At 37.1% G+C, this 20,626-nt stretch overlaps 2 protein-coding genes across 2 annotated transcripts in view; one reads left to right on the forward strand and one right to left on the reverse strand.

Moving 5' to 3' along the window:
* Nucleotides 1-20,626, forward strand: part of FBXL17 (F-box and leucine rich repeat protein 17) — a 464,449-nt gene that overhangs the window by 9,844 nt on the left and 433,979 nt on the right. The window contains exons 2-3 of the mRNA XM_046666715.1: nt 11,538-11,660; nt 15,163-15,420. Of these exons, the coding sequence (XP_046522671.1) occupies nt 11,538-11,660; nt 15,163-15,420 (381 nt within the window). The remainder of the gene's footprint in view (nt 1-11,537; nt 11,661-15,162; nt 15,421-20,626) is intronic.
* LOC124242112 (superoxide dismutase [Mn], mitochondrial-like) lies at nt 5,193-5,839 on the reverse strand. The gene has a single exon (XM_046666716.1). The coding sequence runs from the start codon at nt 5,714-5,716 to the stop codon at nt 5,198-5,200; it is 519 nt and encodes a 172-aa protein (XP_046522672.1). The 5' UTR covers nt 5,717-5,839; the 3' UTR covers nt 5,193-5,197.

Consider the following 20,626-nt stretch of genomic DNA (forward strand, 5'->3'; position numbering starts at 1 on the left):
TGTTTGTCTTCCACGTATGAGTGAAATCATGTGGTGTTTGTCTTTCTCTGTCTGGCTTGTGTAGCTTAACATAATACCCTCAAGGTCCATCCATGTTGTTGTGAATGGGATGATTTTGTCTTTTTTTATGGCTGAGTAGTATTCCATTGTGTGTGTGTGTGTATATATATATACACACACCACATCTTCTTTATCTAATCATCAGTCGATGGGCACTTGAGTTGCTTCCAAGTCTTGGCTATTGTGAATAATGCTGTAATGAACATAGGGGTGCATAAGTCTCTTTGAATTGTTGATTTCAATTTCTTTGGATAGATACCCACTAGTGGGATAGCTGGGTCATATGGTATTTCTATTTTTAGTTTTTTGAGACATCTCCATACTGTTTTCCATGGTGGCTGCGGCAGTTTGCATTCCACCAGCTGTGTATGAGGGTTCCCTTTTCCCCACAACCTCTCCAACATTTGTTATTTTTTTTGTCTTGCTGATTATGGCCATTTTAACGGGTGTAAGGTGATATCTTAGTGTAGTTTTGATTTGCATTTCCCAGATGATTAGTGATGTTGAACATCTTTTCGTGTGCCTGTTGGCCATCTGTATATCTTTTTTGGAGAAATGTCTGTTCATATCCTCTGCCCATTTTTTGATCGAGTTGTTTGTTTTTGTGAGTTCTTTATATATTACGGAGATTAACCCCTTGTTGGATATATGATTTGCAAATATTTTCTCCCAATTGGTGGGTTGTCTTTTTGTTTTGATTCTGGTTTCCTTTGCCTTGCAGAAACTCTTTAGTGTGATGAAGTCACAGGTTTTTTTTAACCTAACCTCAGAAGTGACGTTTTATCACTTCTGTCATACTCTGTTCATTAGAAGTGAGTCAGTAAATCCAGCTCACACTCAAGAGGAGAGGATTATACAGGTGTAAACACCAGGAGGTAGGATCATTGGGGGCCATTGTGCAGGTTGCCAACTACAAACCATATGCAAAGATCTATTAAATAATGTATTGGTATTTTGGCTTAGTCTTTTGCCTTTTCACTTTTATCCATCTTCACTGCTACAGATTTTCTCATCTCTTCACCCATTTATTATGTTTCCCTTCACTTGGACAAATAAGACTTATCTAGACCCACCTAGATTTAGTCATTTATCTGTGGATTACAACAATCATCTCACTTTTACAAAAGAGAAAACTAATGTTCAGAGAAGGGTTCTATCCAAAATCAGACATATTTTAAACAAGGTGCTTCTTGGTTCTAATGACCACATTTCACATATCTTCTATTTAAGGGACAAATTAGCCGTTTAAAACCACATAGTCCTTTAACCTTAAACAAATGATCTAGTCTCTCTGAATCTTTATTTTCTCGTCTATAAAATAAAGAGGACAAGCATAAAAATATCCACAAGAGAGGGACTTCCAGCTATGGCCGCATGAAGAGTTTGGTGAATCCTCTCCACACACACACGTGTAAGATTGGGCAAAATTGCCCAAAACTATTTGATCTTTGGAAATTGGCCAAAGGTAGACAACAAATTGACAAACATTTATTCTTAGGAAAACTGCTAGAGCTTCAGGGAAGAATAGTGGAAGTCTACAGCATTCTTGCATGAGGCTTCTACTGTCGCCCCCTGCCTCAGTACCTTTGGCAAGAACCAGAGTTTGGAAAATCAGCAGCTTTTTTTCCAAAAATGCTTTGTCTTATTTATTTATTTAGAGATTCGCCCTGAGCTATCATCTGTTGCCAGTTTTCCTCTCTTTTTTTTTTTTTCCCTCCCCAAAGCCCCAGTATATGGTTGTATATTCTAGTTGTAAGTCCTTCTGGTTCTTCTATGTGAGCCACCACAACAGCATGGCTACTGACAAGTGAGTGGTGTGGTTCTGTGGGAATTGAACCCAGGCCACTGAAGTGGAGCATGCCAAACTTTAACCACTAGGCCATCAGACTGGCCTGTAAAATGAGCAGCTTTGCTGCCTGAGAGGCTAACTCAGTTTGGGGCAATGAGTAAAACCTGTATTTGTCAACCAGAAGTGGTGAACTTGGTAGGTAACAAGCAGAGAAAACCCACATATTTTCAAGTCTCAGGTTGTGGTACCAGATGGGATGAATTGGAGACCAGCTGGGAATTTAACAGGCAGACCTTGGAGATGAGAGATCCATGAAGGGTTAAGTTCTCCACCCCGGCTTGCTGTGAAACTTTGCACATGTGCAGGAGGGATTGAGAGTGTCCAGCAGAAAGCAAGGGCCAAGACCTGAGAGTTGGCTAAGCCTTGAATGTGCTCTTCCCAACGCACACCCAGATTGAAGAGCAGGTTTGAGATGTTTGAATGAACACCGTTGCCCAAATAACTAGCTGAAAACTAAGCTATTCAGATACAGGGTATACTCCTTAGGAAGCCAGGCTAAAAAAATGTAAATAAGAATTAAAACCTGCATGGAGATACCCACACTGCAGGGGACACAGATGCCACAGTTTAAGACCAGGGAGATTAAAATTAAAAAAAAAATTCTGAAAAATAAATGAAATTCCAGAGTTGCTACAATATGTTATCTAAGATGTCTAGTTTTTAACAAAAAATTATGAGACATGTAAAGAGACAGAAAAATGTGACTTATACTGAGAGAAAAGAAAGTGGTTAATAGAAACTGACTCTCAGTGAGCTCAGGTATTAGACTTAGCAGACAGAAACTTCCAACTGCTATTATAAACATGTTAAAAGAAGGAAAGGAAATGTTATTTAAATTTTATAGGAGGATATGATGACATTGACCCAACGAATGTGGACTCTCACTATAAAGAAACGCAAACTATAAAAAAACTATAAAAAAACTATTTTTTGATGCTATTGTAAATGAAAGTGTTTTGTTTTTTTTTTGGCTGATGAAGATTAGCCCTGAGCTAACATTTGTTGCCAGTCCTCCTCATGCTTTTTGCTTGAGGAAGATTAGCTCTGAGCTAACATCTGTGCCAGTCTTCCTCTACTTAATATGTGGGATGCTGCCACAGCATGGCTGATGAGTGGTGTAGGTCCATGCCCGGATTTGAACCCTCAAAACCAGGCCACTGAAGCAGAATGTGCCGAACTTAACCACTACACCATGGGGCTGGCCCCCAGAAGTGCTTTCTTAATTTCATTTTTGAATTGTTCATTTCCATTCAATGTAGAAGTATTTGCATATCAGCACTAAAATTTTTTTGTGTATTCTTAGAATTTTCTCTGATCTTATGATCATGATATCTGTGAATAGAGAACATTTTAATTCTTACTTTCTAATCTGGATGCCTTTTATTTCTTTTCCTTGCATTATTACCCAGGCCAGAATCTCCAGTACAATGTTGAATAGAAGCAGAGACAGTAGACATTCTTGTTTTATTCTTCATTTCAGGGGAAAAATGTTCAGTCTTTACCATTAAGTATAATGTTAGCTGTGAGTTTTTCATAGATGCCGTCTGTCAAACCTAGGAAGTTTCCTTTAGGAATAAAAGGAATAACTAGGAATAAGTTTTCTGAGTATTTTTATTAAGGAAGGCTATTGGATTTTGTCAAATGTTTCTCTGCATCAATTGAGATGGTCATTTTTTTTAAAAGATTTTTATTTTTCCTTTTTCTCCCCAAAGCCCCGTGGTACATAGTTGTATATTTTTAGTTGTGGGTCCTTCTAGTTGTGGCGTGCAGGATGCTGCCTCAGCATGGCTTGATGAGCAGTGCCATGTCCACGCCTAGGATCTGAACCGGTGAAACCCTGGTCTGCTGAAGTGGAGTGTGCCAACTTAACCACTTGGTCACAGCGCCGGCCCCGTCATTTATTTTAAACCTTCATTTTCTTAACATGGTGTGTTAAATGGATTTTTTTTTTTTGCATGTTAAATCACCTTTGTGTTCCTGGAATAAATCCCACTTGGCCATGGTGTATAATCCTTTTAATATGCTGCTGGATTCAAGTTGCTAATATTTTGTTGATGATTTTTGCATCTATATATATATAGGGGATATTGGTCTGCAGTTTTCTTGTGTTGTCTTTGGCTTTGGTATCAGGGTAATGCTGACCTCAAAGAATGAAGTAGGAAGTGTTGCCTCATTCTCCAGTTTTTGGAAGAATTTAAGGATTGGTGTAGCTCTTCTTTAAATGTGTCACTAATGAGGCCCTCTGGTCCTTAGCTTTTCTTTGTTGAAAGTTTTTTGATTATTGATTCAATCTTTTTTTTTTTTTGAGGGTATGGTTTTCCCTTTATTGAAAAAACTCAATACAAAGCTTCTATAGGGACTGTACATGTTTTAAAAGAAAAGCAAAACATCAAATGGGATACAATAACTCAAAAACAAGTCTTTGGAAATAAATGAGGGAGGCACCTCCCTCCATCCTGAGGGAGGCACGCGGCTGACCTTGTCTGGAAACCACTTGTCTCTACCCGCGAAGGCAGCACCTGACCAAGTGCCCGGCCAGAACCATCTGTGACCTCCTCCCTTCGTGGACTTTATCAGCTTGGCCCTAATTTGTCCATTTTGAGAAGTTAGACAATACACATTTCTAGGTTTGAGGATAACATTTCACATCAAGTCTTTGTGTTTCTCCCTAGACGAAAATTCAGATGCACGACTATTTCTTTCTCATTATAAAGCAATTCTCAATTAGCAATCAAGTAATATTTTTTAAAAAGACAAAATGGTGATTACCCAGTGTTACATGTGACCATAAACAATTAAAGACCATTGGGTGACACCGCCAGAAGCAATACTAGATGGAGGATTACTTACAAAAAGAGCAATTTTCAATAGAAAACTATTCCCCCGGGAAATAAATTTAATATTTTGTTGTTAAACAACTGGGGCAAAAGACTAGATTTCCTATAACAGAATGAGATGAGAAAGGCTTCCACAGACCCCTAATAGCATAGGAATGGGATATTTTTGATGGTTTTATGATGACAATTAAACCTTCCTAGCCATTCTAGCTCTCTGAAGGAAACGTTCAATGAAAAGACCAAATCATACAAAGCATTTAAGATTTTCAAAGTTGCCCGATAACAAAATTGTAAAACAGGAAATTATTCATAGCATTACGTTTATCAAATATCTGAATAAGCAACATTCAGAAATGCTATCCTAGAGCAGCTTACGGGTATATTGTGGTACTTCGAGCTACTACAAAAACAGTCGGAAATTGCTTAATGCACTCGGTGTAACGATAATGTTTTACTTTTTGCAAGCCATGTATCTCTCAGATACATTCTCCCAGTTGATCACATTCCAAATGGCTTTCAGATAATCAGGCCTGACGTTTTTATACTGAAGGTAATAAGCGTGCTCCCACACGTCAATCCCCAGCAGGGGAATAAGACCTGTTGTTCCCTGCAGGGGATCCTGGTTAGGACAGGCAACAATCTGGAGGCGTCCCTGGTCCTTATTGAAACCAAGCCAACCCCAACCCAAGCCTTGGACACCAGCCGATACAGCGGTCAACTTCTGTTTAAATTTGTCGAAGGAACCAAAGTTGGCGTCCCGCAATTGCCCTTTGGGTTCTCCCCCGCCATTGGGGCTCAGGTTTGTCCAGAAAATGGTATGATTGATATGGCCTCCACCATTGAACTTCAGTGCAGGCTGCAAAGCAGTCTGAGCTGTCACGTCCCCCTTGGCCAGCGCCTCCTTGTACTTCTTGGTGACGTTCAGGTTGTTCACATAGGCCGCGTGGTGCTTGCTGTGGTGCAGCTGCATGATCTGGGCATTGATGTAGGGCTCCAGGGCGCCATAATCATACTGCAAGTCGGGGAGGCTGTGCTTCTGCCGGGACCCCAGAGACCCCAGAGCTGGCACCAGCTTCCTGCTCGTGCTGCACTCCGCCCGCACAACATGGTGACCGTCGCGGACTCAAAGAACCTCAGAGATCGCGCCGCGCAGACGCCCCACGGCGGACGTGCATCCCGGCCGCTCTTCAAGGGCACCACCAGCCCCCGATTCAATCTTTTTACTTACTATAATTGTATTCAGATTTTCTATTTCTTCTTGAGTCAGTTTTTTGTAGTTTGTATGTTTCTAGGAATTTGCCCATTTCATCTAGGTTGTGTAATTTCTTGTTCATAGTATTCTCTTATAATTCTTTCTATTTTTGTAAGGTTGGTAGTAATGTCTCTATTTTCATTTATGATTTTATTAATTTGAGTGTTCTTTCTTTTCTTAGTTTAGCTTAGGGTTTGTCAGTTTTGTTGATCTTTTCAAAGAACCAACTTATGGTTTCATTGATTCTATTATTTCTTTAGTCTGTATTTCATTTTATATCTGCTCTGATCTATATTTCCTTCCTTATGCTTGGCTTGTGTTTGGTTTTCTCTTCTTTTTGTAGTTCCTTAAGGTGGAAGGTTAGGTTTTTGGGTTTGAGATCTTAATTCTTTTTTAATACAGTGTTTACAGCTAAGTCCCATAAATTTTGGTATATTGTGTTTTTGTTTTCATTCGTCTCAAAATATGTTTTATTTTTCCTTGTGATTTCTTCTTATTCCTTGATTATTTACAAATGTGTTGTTTAATTTCCACAGATTTATAAAATTTCCAGATTTCCTTCTTGTATTGATTTTTAATTTCATTCCTTAGTGATCATAAAAGGTACTTTATATGATTTCAGTCTTTTAAAATTTATTGAGACTTGATTTGTGGCCTAAGATATGATTTATCCTTGAGAATTTTCCATGTGCACTTGAGAAGAATGTATATTCTGTTGTTAGGTGGAGTGTTCTGTAAATATCTGTTAGGCCTAGTTGGTTTAAGTTTTGTTCAAGTCATCAGTTTTCCTGTTTATCTTCTGTCTGGTTTTATCCATTATTGAAAGTGGAGTGTTGAAGTCTCCAAGTATTATTGTAGAACTGTTAATTTTTACCTTCAATTCTGTCAGTTTTTGATTCATATTATTTTGGACCTCTGTTGTTAAATGCATATATATAATTGTTGTATCTTCTTGATGAATTGACCCTTTTATCATTCTATAATTTTTTTTGGTGAATTGTAACAATTTTTGTCTTAAAGTCCAGTTTGTCTGAGCTTAGCGTAGACACTCCAGCTCTCTTTTGGTTACTATTTGAGTAGAATATATTTTTTCATCCTTTTACTTTCGAACTGTATATGTCTTTGGATCTAAAGTGAGTCTCTCTTAGACAGTATATAACGGATCATGTTTTTCGTTCCATTCCTTTATTCTCTGTTTCTAAATTGGAGAGTTTAATCTTTTTATATTTGATGTAATTACTGATAAGGAAAGACTTCTACCATTTTGTTGTTCTGTCTTATATTTTTTGTTCATCAATTTCTCCATTGCTGTTCTTTGTGTTAGATATTTCTTAGTATACTATTTTGATTTCCTTCTTTTTTCTTCTATAAATAAATATATATAATTTGCTTACTTTCTTAGTATTTGCTCTGGGAGTTGTAACTAGCATAATTTATGGTGACCTAGTTTGAATTAATACTGTTCTGTTGATCTCAAACCTATTGATGGTAGTGTCCTAGGTCAAAAACGCCTGCAGTGCTCTCCTAGGCACACATCATTCATAGCAAGCTCCCCAGACATTGCCCCCACTGAGGTCCCTGTTTATGGCCAGGCCAGCTTTTGTGGTTATTATTATGCTTGCAGGATGCATTTCAGCAAGAAACCATCAAGGAACTTTGAGGAACAAGATTTATTGCTCACAGATCTTGAAGGGTATATGTACACCCGAGGGCCACACAGCCAGGTTTTGAGTAGAGAACGTGTGCAGAAATGGGGCTCTGCTTTATTTAGAGGTCAAGGGTGGGATATCTAGGGTTTTGTGGATTCACTCTTTATTGGCTAAAGCATAAGATTCGGAATTAGGGCATGGAAAGGGAGAAATGGGATCACTCAAGTGGTCAGTTATCTAGGTTACCCAGGGCTTCCTGAGAGAGGGACCTTCTTGGGTGGTGGTGGCCAGTTCCTTATCTGGTTGTTTTTCTAGTAGCTATGTCATGCAACTGGCAATATGTTTATTCAAGATTGATATCTCTTGAAATGGATGTCTTGGCAATCAGGTTAATGTCACACACACTACAATCAAAAATGCTTAATGTCAGGCACTTAGACTACAAATACCAATTTTGTTTCAATGGTATATAAAATTAGAATTATTTTATGTAGTTGTCTTTTTTAATCATGTAGGAAAAAGAGGAGTACAAGCCAAAAATACATTAATACTGAATTTTATATTTACCTACTTGAATACCTGCTTTTCCTGGTGTTCTTTATTTCTTCATATGGTTTCAAGCTATTGGCTAGTGCTCTTTCATTTAGCCAGAAAGACTCACTTTAGCATTTCTTATAAGCAGGTCCACCAGTGACGAACTCCCTCAGTTTTTGTTTATCTGGAAATAGCTTAATTTCTTCTTCATCTTTGAAGGATAGTTTTGCCAGATAAAGAATTCTTGCTTGACAGTTTTCTTTCAGCACTTTATATACGTTATCCCATTGCCTTCTGGCCTACATGATTTCTGATGAGAAATCAGTTGTTAATCTTTTTGAGGATCCTTTGTACATGATGAGTTGCTTTTCTCTTGCTGCTTTCAGGGTTCTCTCTTTGTGTTCTTACAATTTGATTGTAATGTGTCTTGGTGTAGCTCTCTTTGAGTTAATCTTATTGGAGTTCATTGATCTTATGAATGTCTAGATTCATGTCTTTCATCAAATTTGCCAGGGATTAGCAATGTTGTGTTTAGACTGAAATTTCAGTCTTACCTTCCTTGGCCTGTGATTCCAGTGTTAGCTCAGTTTTCAAAGACTGCTATGCTGCTTTGGGTTTCTTCTGTACATGTGCAGCTTTGTGGTTAACTTAGGTTATTTGTCACTTCATAACACAGAATTAGGAGTCTTCTTTTCCAGATCTCTTCTCTAATCTTTTCTTTATTCTTTGACCTAGAGTCCTCTTTTCTCTAGAGGGAGTTTGTCTTGGTTATAGCCACCTGTGCTGCTGTAAGGTTTGCATAACTGAGGCTACTTTCATGATGAAATGGTGAGAAAAAGATAATGGGGTTTCCTTGCACACCCTCGCCCACAGAATCTCTTTTACTGGTTCTTCTGGCCAGAAAGATGGGTTTACCATCGGGGTTTTCAGTGCCTACACAGCTGCCACATTGCAGTGCTGTGACTGAGGCTGCATTTGGGACATGAGTAGTAGGGAGAAAAGGGGAAGAAAATAAAATCTACAATGAGGACTCTTCTCACATTCTCTTTCTTGCAGAGGCCTGTTTTCCTGGTCCTCTGTCCAGAAAGATGGCTGTCTCTCTGTATTTTTGTTGGTTGTGTCTGCTGTGCATTTCTGCACAGGGGCCAGCCTCAGTTCCACACTGGGAGATAAAAGGAAAAAAAAACTCTAGGAAAGTGATCCCTGTTATTGGTCATTCTTTAAGTTTTGACTCACCTCCCCAAGCCATCTGTTATTAACCTTTTAGAGTCCCTAGGTAATTGCTTTTAGTATGTTGTCCAGATGTTTTAGTTGTCATGAATGGGAGTGAGAGGCTGTAGTAGGCTTAACTCCATCTTTGCCCTTGATTCTTATGCATATTTTTTACTTCTCACTAGTTCCCTGGAGGAGGAATCACAGTTATGAAGGAAAGGCAGTTTACCCAAGCCACAAGATTTAAACATAGAGATTCTGGCTTAGCTGTCTACAACTTTTGACGCAGAAATAAATTGTTTTAGGACATAGTTATAATAGGAATCATTTATATACTACTTACTCTGTTCCAGACACTGTTCCAAAAACTTTAGCTATACTTGTTTAGTCCTCACAATAACTCTATCAAGTAAATACTATCTTATCCCCATTTTAAAGACAAGGAAAGTGAGGTACAGTGAGGTTAGATAATTTGCCCAATGTTACATAGATAATAGTGTAGAGCCATGATTCAAAACTAGGATAAGACAATTTAGTATTAGAGCACATGTTCTTGTTAAAATTTTCACTTAGTATTATGGCAATTTTCATATACAAACCAAAGTAGAAAATAGTATAAGGAACCCTCCATGCATCATTCAAACAGTTTCAGTAGTTTTCAATATTCTGCCTTTCTTGTTTCATCCATCTTTCCTCAACTTGTTTTTGATAAAGTATCTGAAAGCAAATTCTAGATATCGTATCATTTCAGCCATAAATGCTGAAGTATGTATCTCTAATGGGTAATAGCTTTTGAAAAATAATATTACCACAGTATGAGTGTAAGGACAATATAATCACAACTTAAAAAGTGAAGGATAAGTTCCTTTAAATTATTTACTATTTACTTTGTGTTCATTTTCGTCTGATAGTCTCCAAAGTATCTTCTTATACCTGGTTCAATTCAGGATCTCAATATAGTCCACACATTGTATTTGTTAATATATCTCTTAATTCTTAAAAATCTGTTATTGGTCCTAACCCATACCCTAATCATCTTTTTATGATTTTAACTTTTCAAAATAAGCTTTTCATTTTGGAATACTTTTAGAAAAGTTGCAAAAGATAGTACAGAGTTCCCGTATACTCCTCACCTGCTTTCAGTTTTTCCTAATTTGATTATCTTACATTACCATGGTATATTTGCCAAAACTGTGAAATCAGCATTGGTACAGTTTTTCTATTAATGTCCTTTTCCTAATTCAGGATTACAGTAGTTGTCATTTCTTCTCTGGTCTGTGATAGTTTCTCAGCCTTTCCGTGTGACCTTGAATTTTTCTTTTTCTTTTGTGAGGAAGATTCACCCCGAGCTGACATCCATTGCCAGTCCTCTTTTTTTGTTTGAGGAGGATTAGCCATAAGCTAACATCTGTGCCAGTCTTCCTTTACTTTGGATGTGGGATGCCTCCACAGCGTGGCTGATGAGTAGAGTAGGTCTGCACTCGGGATCTGAATCTGTGAACGCCAGGCTGCTGAAGCAGAGCATGCAGACCTTTAACTACTCAGCCACGGGGTCGGCCCCCAACCTTGAATTTTTTGATGGGTCCTGATCAGGTATTTTGTAGGATGTCCCACAGTTGGTATATATGATGTTTTTCTCAGGATTAGATTGGGGTTATGAATTTATGGGAAAAATGCCATAGAATTAAAATGTCCTTTTTATGATGTGTTTTTCTTTTTTAAAAAAATCATATAAAAAGTTTACCTGGTTCCAAAGTCAAAACTATAAACTAGGTATCTTCAGAGTGGTCTTTTATCCTTTTCCCTTTCCTACTCTTATCTCCCTTCCACTAAAGGTAAGCATTTTTTTAAAATTGGTTTTTGGCTTATCCTTCCAATCTTTTCTTTTTAATATTGGCATGCACACACACACGTATCCCTCTCCATCCTGCCCCCTCCCTTCTTGCATAAAAGGTAACATTAGTCCGTGTTCTTAACTCCTGTACCGTACTTCCTTCTTTAGGCCAATCCCTAATAATGATTCTTCTAATAATGGCCACTTGGGTTTCTGTTTTAGAAAATTAATTTTTTTAACTAATAAAAACCTTTTCTCATGCCTTTATAAGGTTTAACCCATGTTATAATGGTTCCTTTTTTATTCTCAGATATTTTCCAATTTATCCCTGGATGAGCGTTGCCTTTCTGCATCATTGGTTTGCAAGTACTGGCGTGATCTTTGTTTAGATTTCCAGTTCTGGAAGCAGCTGGATCTTAGTAGTCGTCAGCAGGTATGGAATATAATTCTGAGAAACATGCAACTTGACTTACTCAAAAAATATCTTTATTTGTCTTCAGAAATCACTTGTTATAGTTTTTCAAGATAGTTCAAATGACTCTAATTTATAATTCTGTGCTTCAGTAATTATTTTTTTGAATTTAAGTTATAGCTAGGTTCTTATGGTGAGGAAGATATTTTTTAGTGTGGATTGGTAATTTTGGGTTGCTTCTTTTTTTTGAGGAAGATTACCCTTGAGCTAACATCTGCTGCCAATCCTCCTTTTTTGCTGAGAAAGACTAGCCGTAAGCTAACATTTGTGCCCATCTTCCTCTACTTTATATGTGGGATGCCTGCCACAGCATGGCTTGACAAGTGGTGCCATATCCCCACTGGGATCCGAACTGACCAACCCTGGGCAGCCAAAGTGGAATGTGAGAACTTAACCACTGCCCCACCTGGCCGGCCCTGGGTTGCTTCTTAGTCCTCTTTGTCTTACCCTTTTTTATCATTACTTTTTAAAAAAGTTATTAGGGCCAGCCCAGTGGTGCAGCAGTTAAGTTTGCACCTTCTGCTTCAGTGGCCCAGGGTTCGCCAGTTTGGATCCTGGGTGTGGACATGGCACCGCTTGTCAAGCCATGCTGTGGCAGGCATCCCACATATAAAAAGTAGAGGAAGATGGGCACGTATGTTTAGCTCCGAGTCAGTCTTCCTCAGCGAAAAGAGGAGGATTGGCAGCAGATGTTAGCTCAGGGCTAATCTTCCTCAAAAAAATAAATTAATTAAAAAAGTAAAAAAGTTATTAAACTTTTCCTTTTTTGGAGGGACCATATCATGAATATTAGTTTAATAGTAGAAAATAATGGCAAATGTTTATGTAGTACTGCCACTGTGCCATGTACTGTTCTACAGGCTTTATACATATTAATTCATATGATCCTCCCAACAACTTTGAATTGATACTATTATTGTTCCTATTAATATATTATTATTATTAAACCATTGGTAATAGTATTTTATATTATTTCAATGAAGAAATGGAAGCAAAATGGGCTAAGGTAACATTTTTTGTTTTAATATTTCTTTTGATGAATTTTCTAATACTTCTCATTGCCCAGTTGTCCAGTGTGTTCATATGGCGTCATAAATTGGGAAAAAAGATAGAGTTAATAGTGCTTATTGCAAATAATTTGTTGGACTTGTTGGATTCTTCCTTTGAACTTGCTTGTCAGTTCTTGGCATTGGAAATATGTAAAAATATCCAATAAGAAAAGGATTTTATTGGAGTACTAAACCTACTCTAAATCCTTCCATGATATTGTTATCATGGTATGCTAATACATGTTTAACAAATGCCTTTCAATAACAAATGAACAAATAAAAAGCCCTGTTTTTTAATATTTGCCAGTTTCTGTGGTACAAACATTCCATCCATGGCTAATTTCAAGCTTCCAGTGTGATGTCACTGATTTGGAAAGAGGAACACACTATATGCTCTTATGAGTTGGTACAAGCCAACTCCAATACATCACTGGTAGTGTGTGTGTGTGTTTATGACACATACACTTTAAACAAAATAAGCAAGTTCCCGAGCGCTTGTCTATAAGTTTTCTTTTTGTTTTTCTACCTCATTGTTAAGAGGTTAAAACAATTACAAAATTAGTCATTTACCTGCCTGGGTTCATTAAATTTGTGTCCAGGGAGCATGGTGAGTATTTAGTTAATGGTGGCTGGTAGAGTGGAGAGAGCAATGTGAAGTAATCCATTGGCTCTTTACTTTGTTACTCTTGGATATCTGAGCTATTTGTTGCAAACTCAGAGTAAGAATAGCTTTTCCCCTCTGCTGGTAGTTAGGTCTAAAGATAAAAAGGAAAAAAGATGAAAGTAGAGGTATGTCAGAGTTTTAGCTTTGAAGGGAAGTGTCTACATTTATGCTGTTTCCAATAAGCATAAACAAAGATAATTTCAACCATGGCCCTTGCCCCAAGTACCCCTCAATACTCCAGTTCTTTCCTTCTTCCATTCTAAATTTTATCATATGCATTTTATCTCACTATTATTTTTACTCAAAGGACTTGAATAATATTAACTCTGTTTTCTCTTTTTGGAAATATGGTGATTGAGCAGGGACTGTGTAGAGGTTGGCTTTATTATTATTATTATTTTAAAAATTCAGATGGCCATGTGAGTTTTTCACCTGATGAATTTTGAGGTTAGTAATATTTAGCTTTGAGTTTTCTGAGGATGTGGACATTTGTGTGTAATCTTTGGTATACTGATACAAAAACAATATCATATTTTCTAAGCTATGGATAAGTTATATGTGAGATAGTATTCTGATAGAATACTGTGAGTAGGTATCATCTAATAAGTGTAACAACTCAGGATTCATACATTATGATGAGTGAGATACACTATTTGCTGGGTTAAACATAGAGAACAAACATTCAAAATCTCAATACAGTTTTGTTTGTGGGGAGTTTTTGTTGGGTTTGAAGGTTTAATTAAAGTAAGTTTTCCTAATAAGGATAGATTTTTAGGCTTTTAATGAAAGCTAACACATATATTCTTAGAGTTTTCTGCTATGACTTCTGACACCAAATGTGTGGTTTTTCCATTCTAACAACAAATTCTCCAACAACTTGGTGTCCAACAATTCAGTTCAATTCTGATACTAACTTCTGGAGTTAGCGCAGACCTAACAGGTTAAGGGCTCAGTCCCATAAGACTGTCTTCTCCACTTCATGTGCCAGTCCAAGTCCCAGGAGCCACCTGTCCTTCTGACCGAACAGCTATGAATTTGGAAGTTTCCTCAGCCCCCTCCTCAGTTTCCATAATTTGCTAGAATATCTTACAGAACTCAGGAAAATACTTAGGTTTACTGGTTTATTGTAAAGGATACAACTCAGGACCAGCCAAATGGAAAAGATGCGTAAGGGCAAGATATGGGAGGAGAAGGTGTGGAGCTTCCCTACTCTCTCCAGGCATGTCACCCTCCCAGCACTTTGGTGTTTTTACCAACCCGAGGCTCTTCAAATCCTGTTGTTCAAGAGTTTTTATAAGCCAATCTCCAGCTCCCCTCCCCTTTCAAGAAGTCAGGGGTGGAGCTGAAGGTTTGCACTCTCTATCACGTGGTATTTGGTGTTTCTGGTGACCAGCCCTCATCCTGAAGCTGTCTAAGGGCCCCAACTTAAGTCATTTCATTGGTATAAATGCAGATATAGTCAAAAGGGGCTTGTTATAAGTAACAAAAGACACTCCTATCACTTAGTAAATTCCAGGGCTTTTAGAACCTCTGTTCCAGGAAGTGGAAACAAAGACCAAGTGTATTTTTTATTATACCACAATTCTTGTTATACTTTAATATTAAGTAAAAAGGTTTTCTTTTGATTGTGGTTTTCATGCTATAATCTATTATATTACTTATTGGGGAAAATTTAATAGAAAAATAGAAAGTAAGTTTCTACTTTTAGCAAAAGGTTAAATTTGTTATCTTTTTTTTCCCCTCTCAATAGGTCACTGATGAATTATTGGAAAAAATTGCATCAAGAAGTCAAAATATAATTGAAATCAACATTTCTGATTGTCGCAGTATGTCTGATACTGGCGTATGTGTTCTAGCATTTAAGTGTCCTGGACTTCTTAGGTATACAGCCTACAGGTGTAAACAACTTTCTGACACCTCTATTATTGCGGTCGCCTCTCACTGTCCTTTACTTCAGAAAGTTCATGTAGGCAACCAGGACAAACTTACTGATGAAGGACTCAAACAGGTAAATTTTTATAAAATAAAAATTATTTTACTCATATTAACTCAAAATGTTTTCTTGCAGCAGCACTTTAAAAGATTATGTTAAAAATAATGCTCAGAGACTAAAATAAATCATCTTTTTTTATGTAGTCATGGATATTTATTTGGATTAGTGAACTAGCGTGCTGTGGTTATAATTGATAAATTAACTTTGTTGTGTTTTATAGTGAGTGCTTGAACTGCTGTGGTAAGCCGTTTTATTAATTTATTCTTTTGTTACTTAAATTTTGTACCAGGTTTTGCTTTAGGTAGCAACAGTATGCAGTTTGGGTCAGCATGAGGTTTTAAAAATTAACTTTTAATTCCTATTTTATGTTGCTAGATGACATGCTTACATGCTTTAAAATATCTGTTTTAAGCCATAGATGGAAGTCCAAGTCAAAGAATATAAAATAAAGAAAAAGGTGACAGTTACCTGTATTTGGCACAATAATTAGATTAAAAATAGTATTGTTTATTTTCTGTTTGATGCACTTCCTTTGGTAATGGTGTTGAAAGTTTCTTGTCTCAGAGTGGATTATTCATTCAATGAATGTTGAATGGATTCCATGTGGCAGACCCTGAATTTATGAAAATTTTGAATGTTTAGTAATGTTCCCGCTATTGTACTAGGCACTTTTTGTATCTTTACATTTAACCCTTGAAATAACTTTGCGAAGTAGTTGATATTAAACTCATTTTGCAAAGGAAGAAATTAAGGCTTAGAGAGATTAATGAACTTGCCTAGTGTTTAGCAGATGGTGGAGCTGAAATTTGAAGCCTGAATTCTCCAAAGCTTCTACCATCTTCCCACTTTTCCACACCAACTTTACTCTTCTAGATCTCAAATAAAGGAGCCTGCTGCATGAAGGCAGAGGCCATCCACATTTGCCACTCTTCCCACAGTGCCCTCAGCAAACAGTTGTTGAAAGAAAGAATTAATAATTCCATTCAAGAACTTTGTCAGGATTAACACTTCCCTGAAAAAACAGTGTGTCAGTAAAGTCCTAGATTTAAATCTGGTCTGAGATGAAGTCAGAAATAAAATGAAGATCCCTAATTTAAACACTACATATGAATGAACTAAAAGCTCAATATTAGATGAAATTTGGAAAGGCTCTATCGATACTAAAGAGTACTGGATGTGTCAATCCAATTTATATTTTAAGAATGCTACAATTTATTAAGGGAGCCTATTTTGTCTGCAAAGGCAAATTGTGCAGTGTCTATCTTGTTTTAATATGTGTACCGATCCATTTCTGCTATGTATAGGATTATGCACTAGCAAAGCATTTTATGAAGTTCTTAACTCTATTGAAACAAATTAATCTATAATGGGGAAATTATACACCTTATGGCTATGGCATGATGTTTTTGTGATAGAAATTTCCCAGCAAATTATACTTTACAGTGAAATATTTTTATTTTTTAATTATTTTGGTGAGGAAGATTGGCCCTGAGCCAACATCTGTTGCCGATCTTCCTCTTTTTGCTTGAGAAAGATTGGTCCTGAGCTAACATCCTTGCCAGTCTTCCTTTATTTTGTATGTGGGATACTGCCACAGAGTGGCTTGATGGGCAGTGTGTAGGTCTGCACCCAGGGTCCAAACCTGCAGACCCTGGGCCACCGAAGCAGAGTGCGTGAACTTAACCACTGTGCCACTGGGCTGGCCCCCATGAGGAAATATTTTTAAAGGTCTATGTATTTATTAAGAAATGGATTAAATCTGTTACATATTTAAATCTGATATAACACATAAAGTTACTGGTTAAGCAGACTGTTAAGGGTGTCCCCTGTAAGAATACGATCATAGTTATGGTTGAAATAGAAGGAAACGAGAGAGTTCTTTAAGGAACAAGACTTAATATCCCAGTAAAGTATTGTGAATTTATCTAATACTTACAACTTTGTAGTCTTCCCTAGAATGTGAAGTATTTTGGAAACTATTAATTTATGATATATGTTGCTTCGGATTTTCATGATTTCTGAATTATGAATTAGTTATAGATGAGTTAGTAATCTGATAGAAATAGTGAAACAATGTAAATCTTTTTCATCCTTAAGTAATTTTCTTAAGTATTTACATTACATTAAGTAATTGCATAGGAACCTCATTGCAGTGTAGAGAGTAATGCTTTCCTGTGCTTAAGGCTGTTCTTTAGCGGGGTGTGTCCTATTTTAGCCTCTTTCTTCTGATAGAATAGTGTTGTGGTATAGTAGAAAGAGAATGTCCTCCATTTGTACATAAAATAGAAATAAAAATAGAAATAAAAGTTTTATGAAGCAATACATAGCCTTATTGATATTTTCTTTTCTATACTATTATGTTAAATAAATGTTGGGCTTTACCCTCTAAGTAAATTAATTTCATGACCCAGTGATGCTTGATGAAGTCTGCTGTGGAGTATATTGGTTTTAGTGAACTAACAACTTAAAAATTTATAGTAAAGTTTCACAAGGTCTAGGATGGAACTTTTCAAAATTGAATAATTTTCCTGGGGTTATTTTTTCTTTTTTACTCACAAACATAGCAATTGTGATTGAATTGTTGATTCTACAGATAAAGTTTCAGGGTTTTTGGTTTTTTCCCCCTCTTCTATTAGTAAAAACTGACAAATATTTTAGAATGGTATACGTGTATTTTAACTATTTCATTCTACTTAACAATGTTTGTCAAATTTAGGGTGAAACACCTAAAGGTCAGGCTGTTTTGGCTGAACCCTGTGTTCTTTGTGAAATACCACCTTGAAATCTTGATATTTTTATTTCCGTAAAAATAACTCCAAATAATTTTACCAGTGGAACATATTTCTATTATATACATCTCATAAAACTATAGTCATGTATTTAGGGGGGAAAAAAGAACTATTTAATTAAAAGTGGTAGGCTGTTTCAGTTTTTCTGATATTTTTCTCCCATCTAGCACTTGCCAGCAAACAAGAGATGGCAGTAGCTAAAGGATTCAATGAAATCTAAGAAATTGTATCCATTAAGTTAATATTTCATGTGACTTCCAATTCATGAATCTCTGCAGAAATTTCTGGAAATCGTCACTATATCTCCTCAGATTAAATGGTACAATAATAATGTGTTGCATTAGTAAATTTCAGTCTTTCTATGTAATGAGCTTTTAGGTCTTTAAACATTTTTATAGTGACATTAGCAAAATGGCAGAGTAGGCAGCTCAAAACCTGGTTCCTCCACAGAAACATCAAAAAACAAGAAGTAGCTGTTAGAACCAACTTTTCCATAACTCTGGAAAATATTCAGTACTTTACAGCAACCCACTGAATGATGAACCGAGAAAAAGGCGATTAAATAAATGATAGGAAAGCTTTGTGGCATTTTTACTTGTGGGTGCCCCACACCCTCCCCAGCTTGGCAACAGTCTTAAACGCAGCAGCCTGTGTTCCCACTGTGGGACCCAGGTCCCTGGTTCTAAAGGGAGCAGAGCATACTTTATTCACAAATTATTGTGTTTGTCTATTCTAACCTTCCTGGGAGCTTCTTGAAGGACTGATGCAAGGCACTCCATCTTTTTCACCTAATTCAGAACCCATTCAGGGTGGAAAAGCAATGGGCATTGCTTGAAAACATTGTAAGGCAAATGAAAAACCCTACAGATATGTGGGGCAAAAGATGATGGCTGAATCATGCAATAGACCACCTAAGGCCTGAGAGGAATGGCCAGGGAGAGGATTCCTTTGAGAAATTAGAGCAATCAGAAGCGCCAATATATATGGGGAAATTTAGAAAGCCACATGCCTGCTCAGGGCAAGACACTTGCTCAGGAACGTCTTGAGAAGACCTTAAACTTTCATCACTGGCTGCTGTCTAGGCCTAGTGCAGGACGTGAAGGCTAAGGCAGAGTTGTAAATGGCATGGCTAAGTGTTGAAGGAGTACCCCAGCACAGAACCAGTCTGCAAAGACTAGGAGAAGTGTTTTTGTTTTATATTGTTTCATTTTAAAGTTCTTGCATTCAAGGAAATATCTGTCAAAACACTGGCTGAACACAAGCTAAACCTTTAGTACTTAAAGAAAGCAAACCCTGGGGAAGGGAGAGAATCTGATTTCCCAAGTTACGACATTGTAACACTATAATATTTGAATGTCCAATTTTCAACAACAACAAAAATCACAAGGCATGTAAAGAAACTTTGGACTTAGTTGGCAAAGATTTTAAATCTGTTATCTTAAGTATGCTGAAGGAGCTAATGAAAAGCATGGGCAAAGAACAAAAGGAGTTCAGGAGAATGATGTATGAACAAAATAAGAATATCAATAAAGAGAAATTATGAAAAGGAACTAAATAGGAATTCTGGAGCTTAAAAATCTAATAACTGAGGGACTGGCCCCGTGGCTGAGTGGTTAAGTTTGTGCACTCCGCTGCAGGCGGCCCAGTGTTTCGTCAGTTCGAATCCTGGGTGCGGACATGGCACTGCTCATCAAACCATGCTGAGGCAGCGTCCCACATGCCAAAACTAGAAGGACCCACAACTAAAAATACACAACTATGTACCAGGGGGCTTTGGGGAGAAAAAGGCAAAAAATAAAATCTTTAAAAAAAAAATCTAATAACTGATATAAAAATTTACTAGAGGGATTCAGTGAACCTGGAGATGGGACAAATGAAAGTATCCTTTCTGAGGAACAGAAAGAAAAAAGAGTGAAGAAAGGTAAATAGAGCCTAAGGGACCTGTGAGATCCTGTCAAGCAGAACAGCATTTTCATTGTGGGAGTCTCAAAAGGAGAAGGATGAGTGAAAGAGACAGAAAGAATATTTGAAGAATTAATGGCCAAAGCTTCCCAAATTTGATGAAAGACATGAATCAATACATCCAAGAAACTCAGTGACCTCCTAGTAAGATAATTTCAAAGAGACCTACGTCAAGACACATAATAGTCTAATTATCAAAAGCCAAAGACAAAATCTTGAAAGCAGCAACAGAGAAGTGACTCATAGCATAGAAGGGATCCTCAATAAGATTAACATCTGATATTTTTAATCAGAAACCATGGAATCCAGAAAGAAATGGACTGACATATTTAAAGTGCTGTAAGAAAAAATGTCAACCAAGAATTCTATATCTGGCAGAACTGTCCTTCAAAAATGAAGTCAACAGTAAGATTTTCCCAGATAAGCAAAAACTGAGAGAGTTCATCATTAGTAGACCTCCCCTACAAGAA

This window comes from Equus quagga, chromosome 7 (genome assembly GCF_021613505.1).
Source record: "Equus quagga isolate Etosha38 chromosome 7, UCLA_HA_Equagga_1.0, whole genome shotgun sequence".
Lineage (NCBI taxonomy): Eukaryota > Metazoa > Chordata > Mammalia > Perissodactyla > Equidae > Equus > Equus quagga.

Coding starts and splice junctions, on each gene's coding strand:
- LOC124242112 (XM_046666716.1), bottom strand. CDS start 5,716: ATGCAGCTGCACCACAGCAAGCACCACGCGGCCTATGTGAACAACCTG.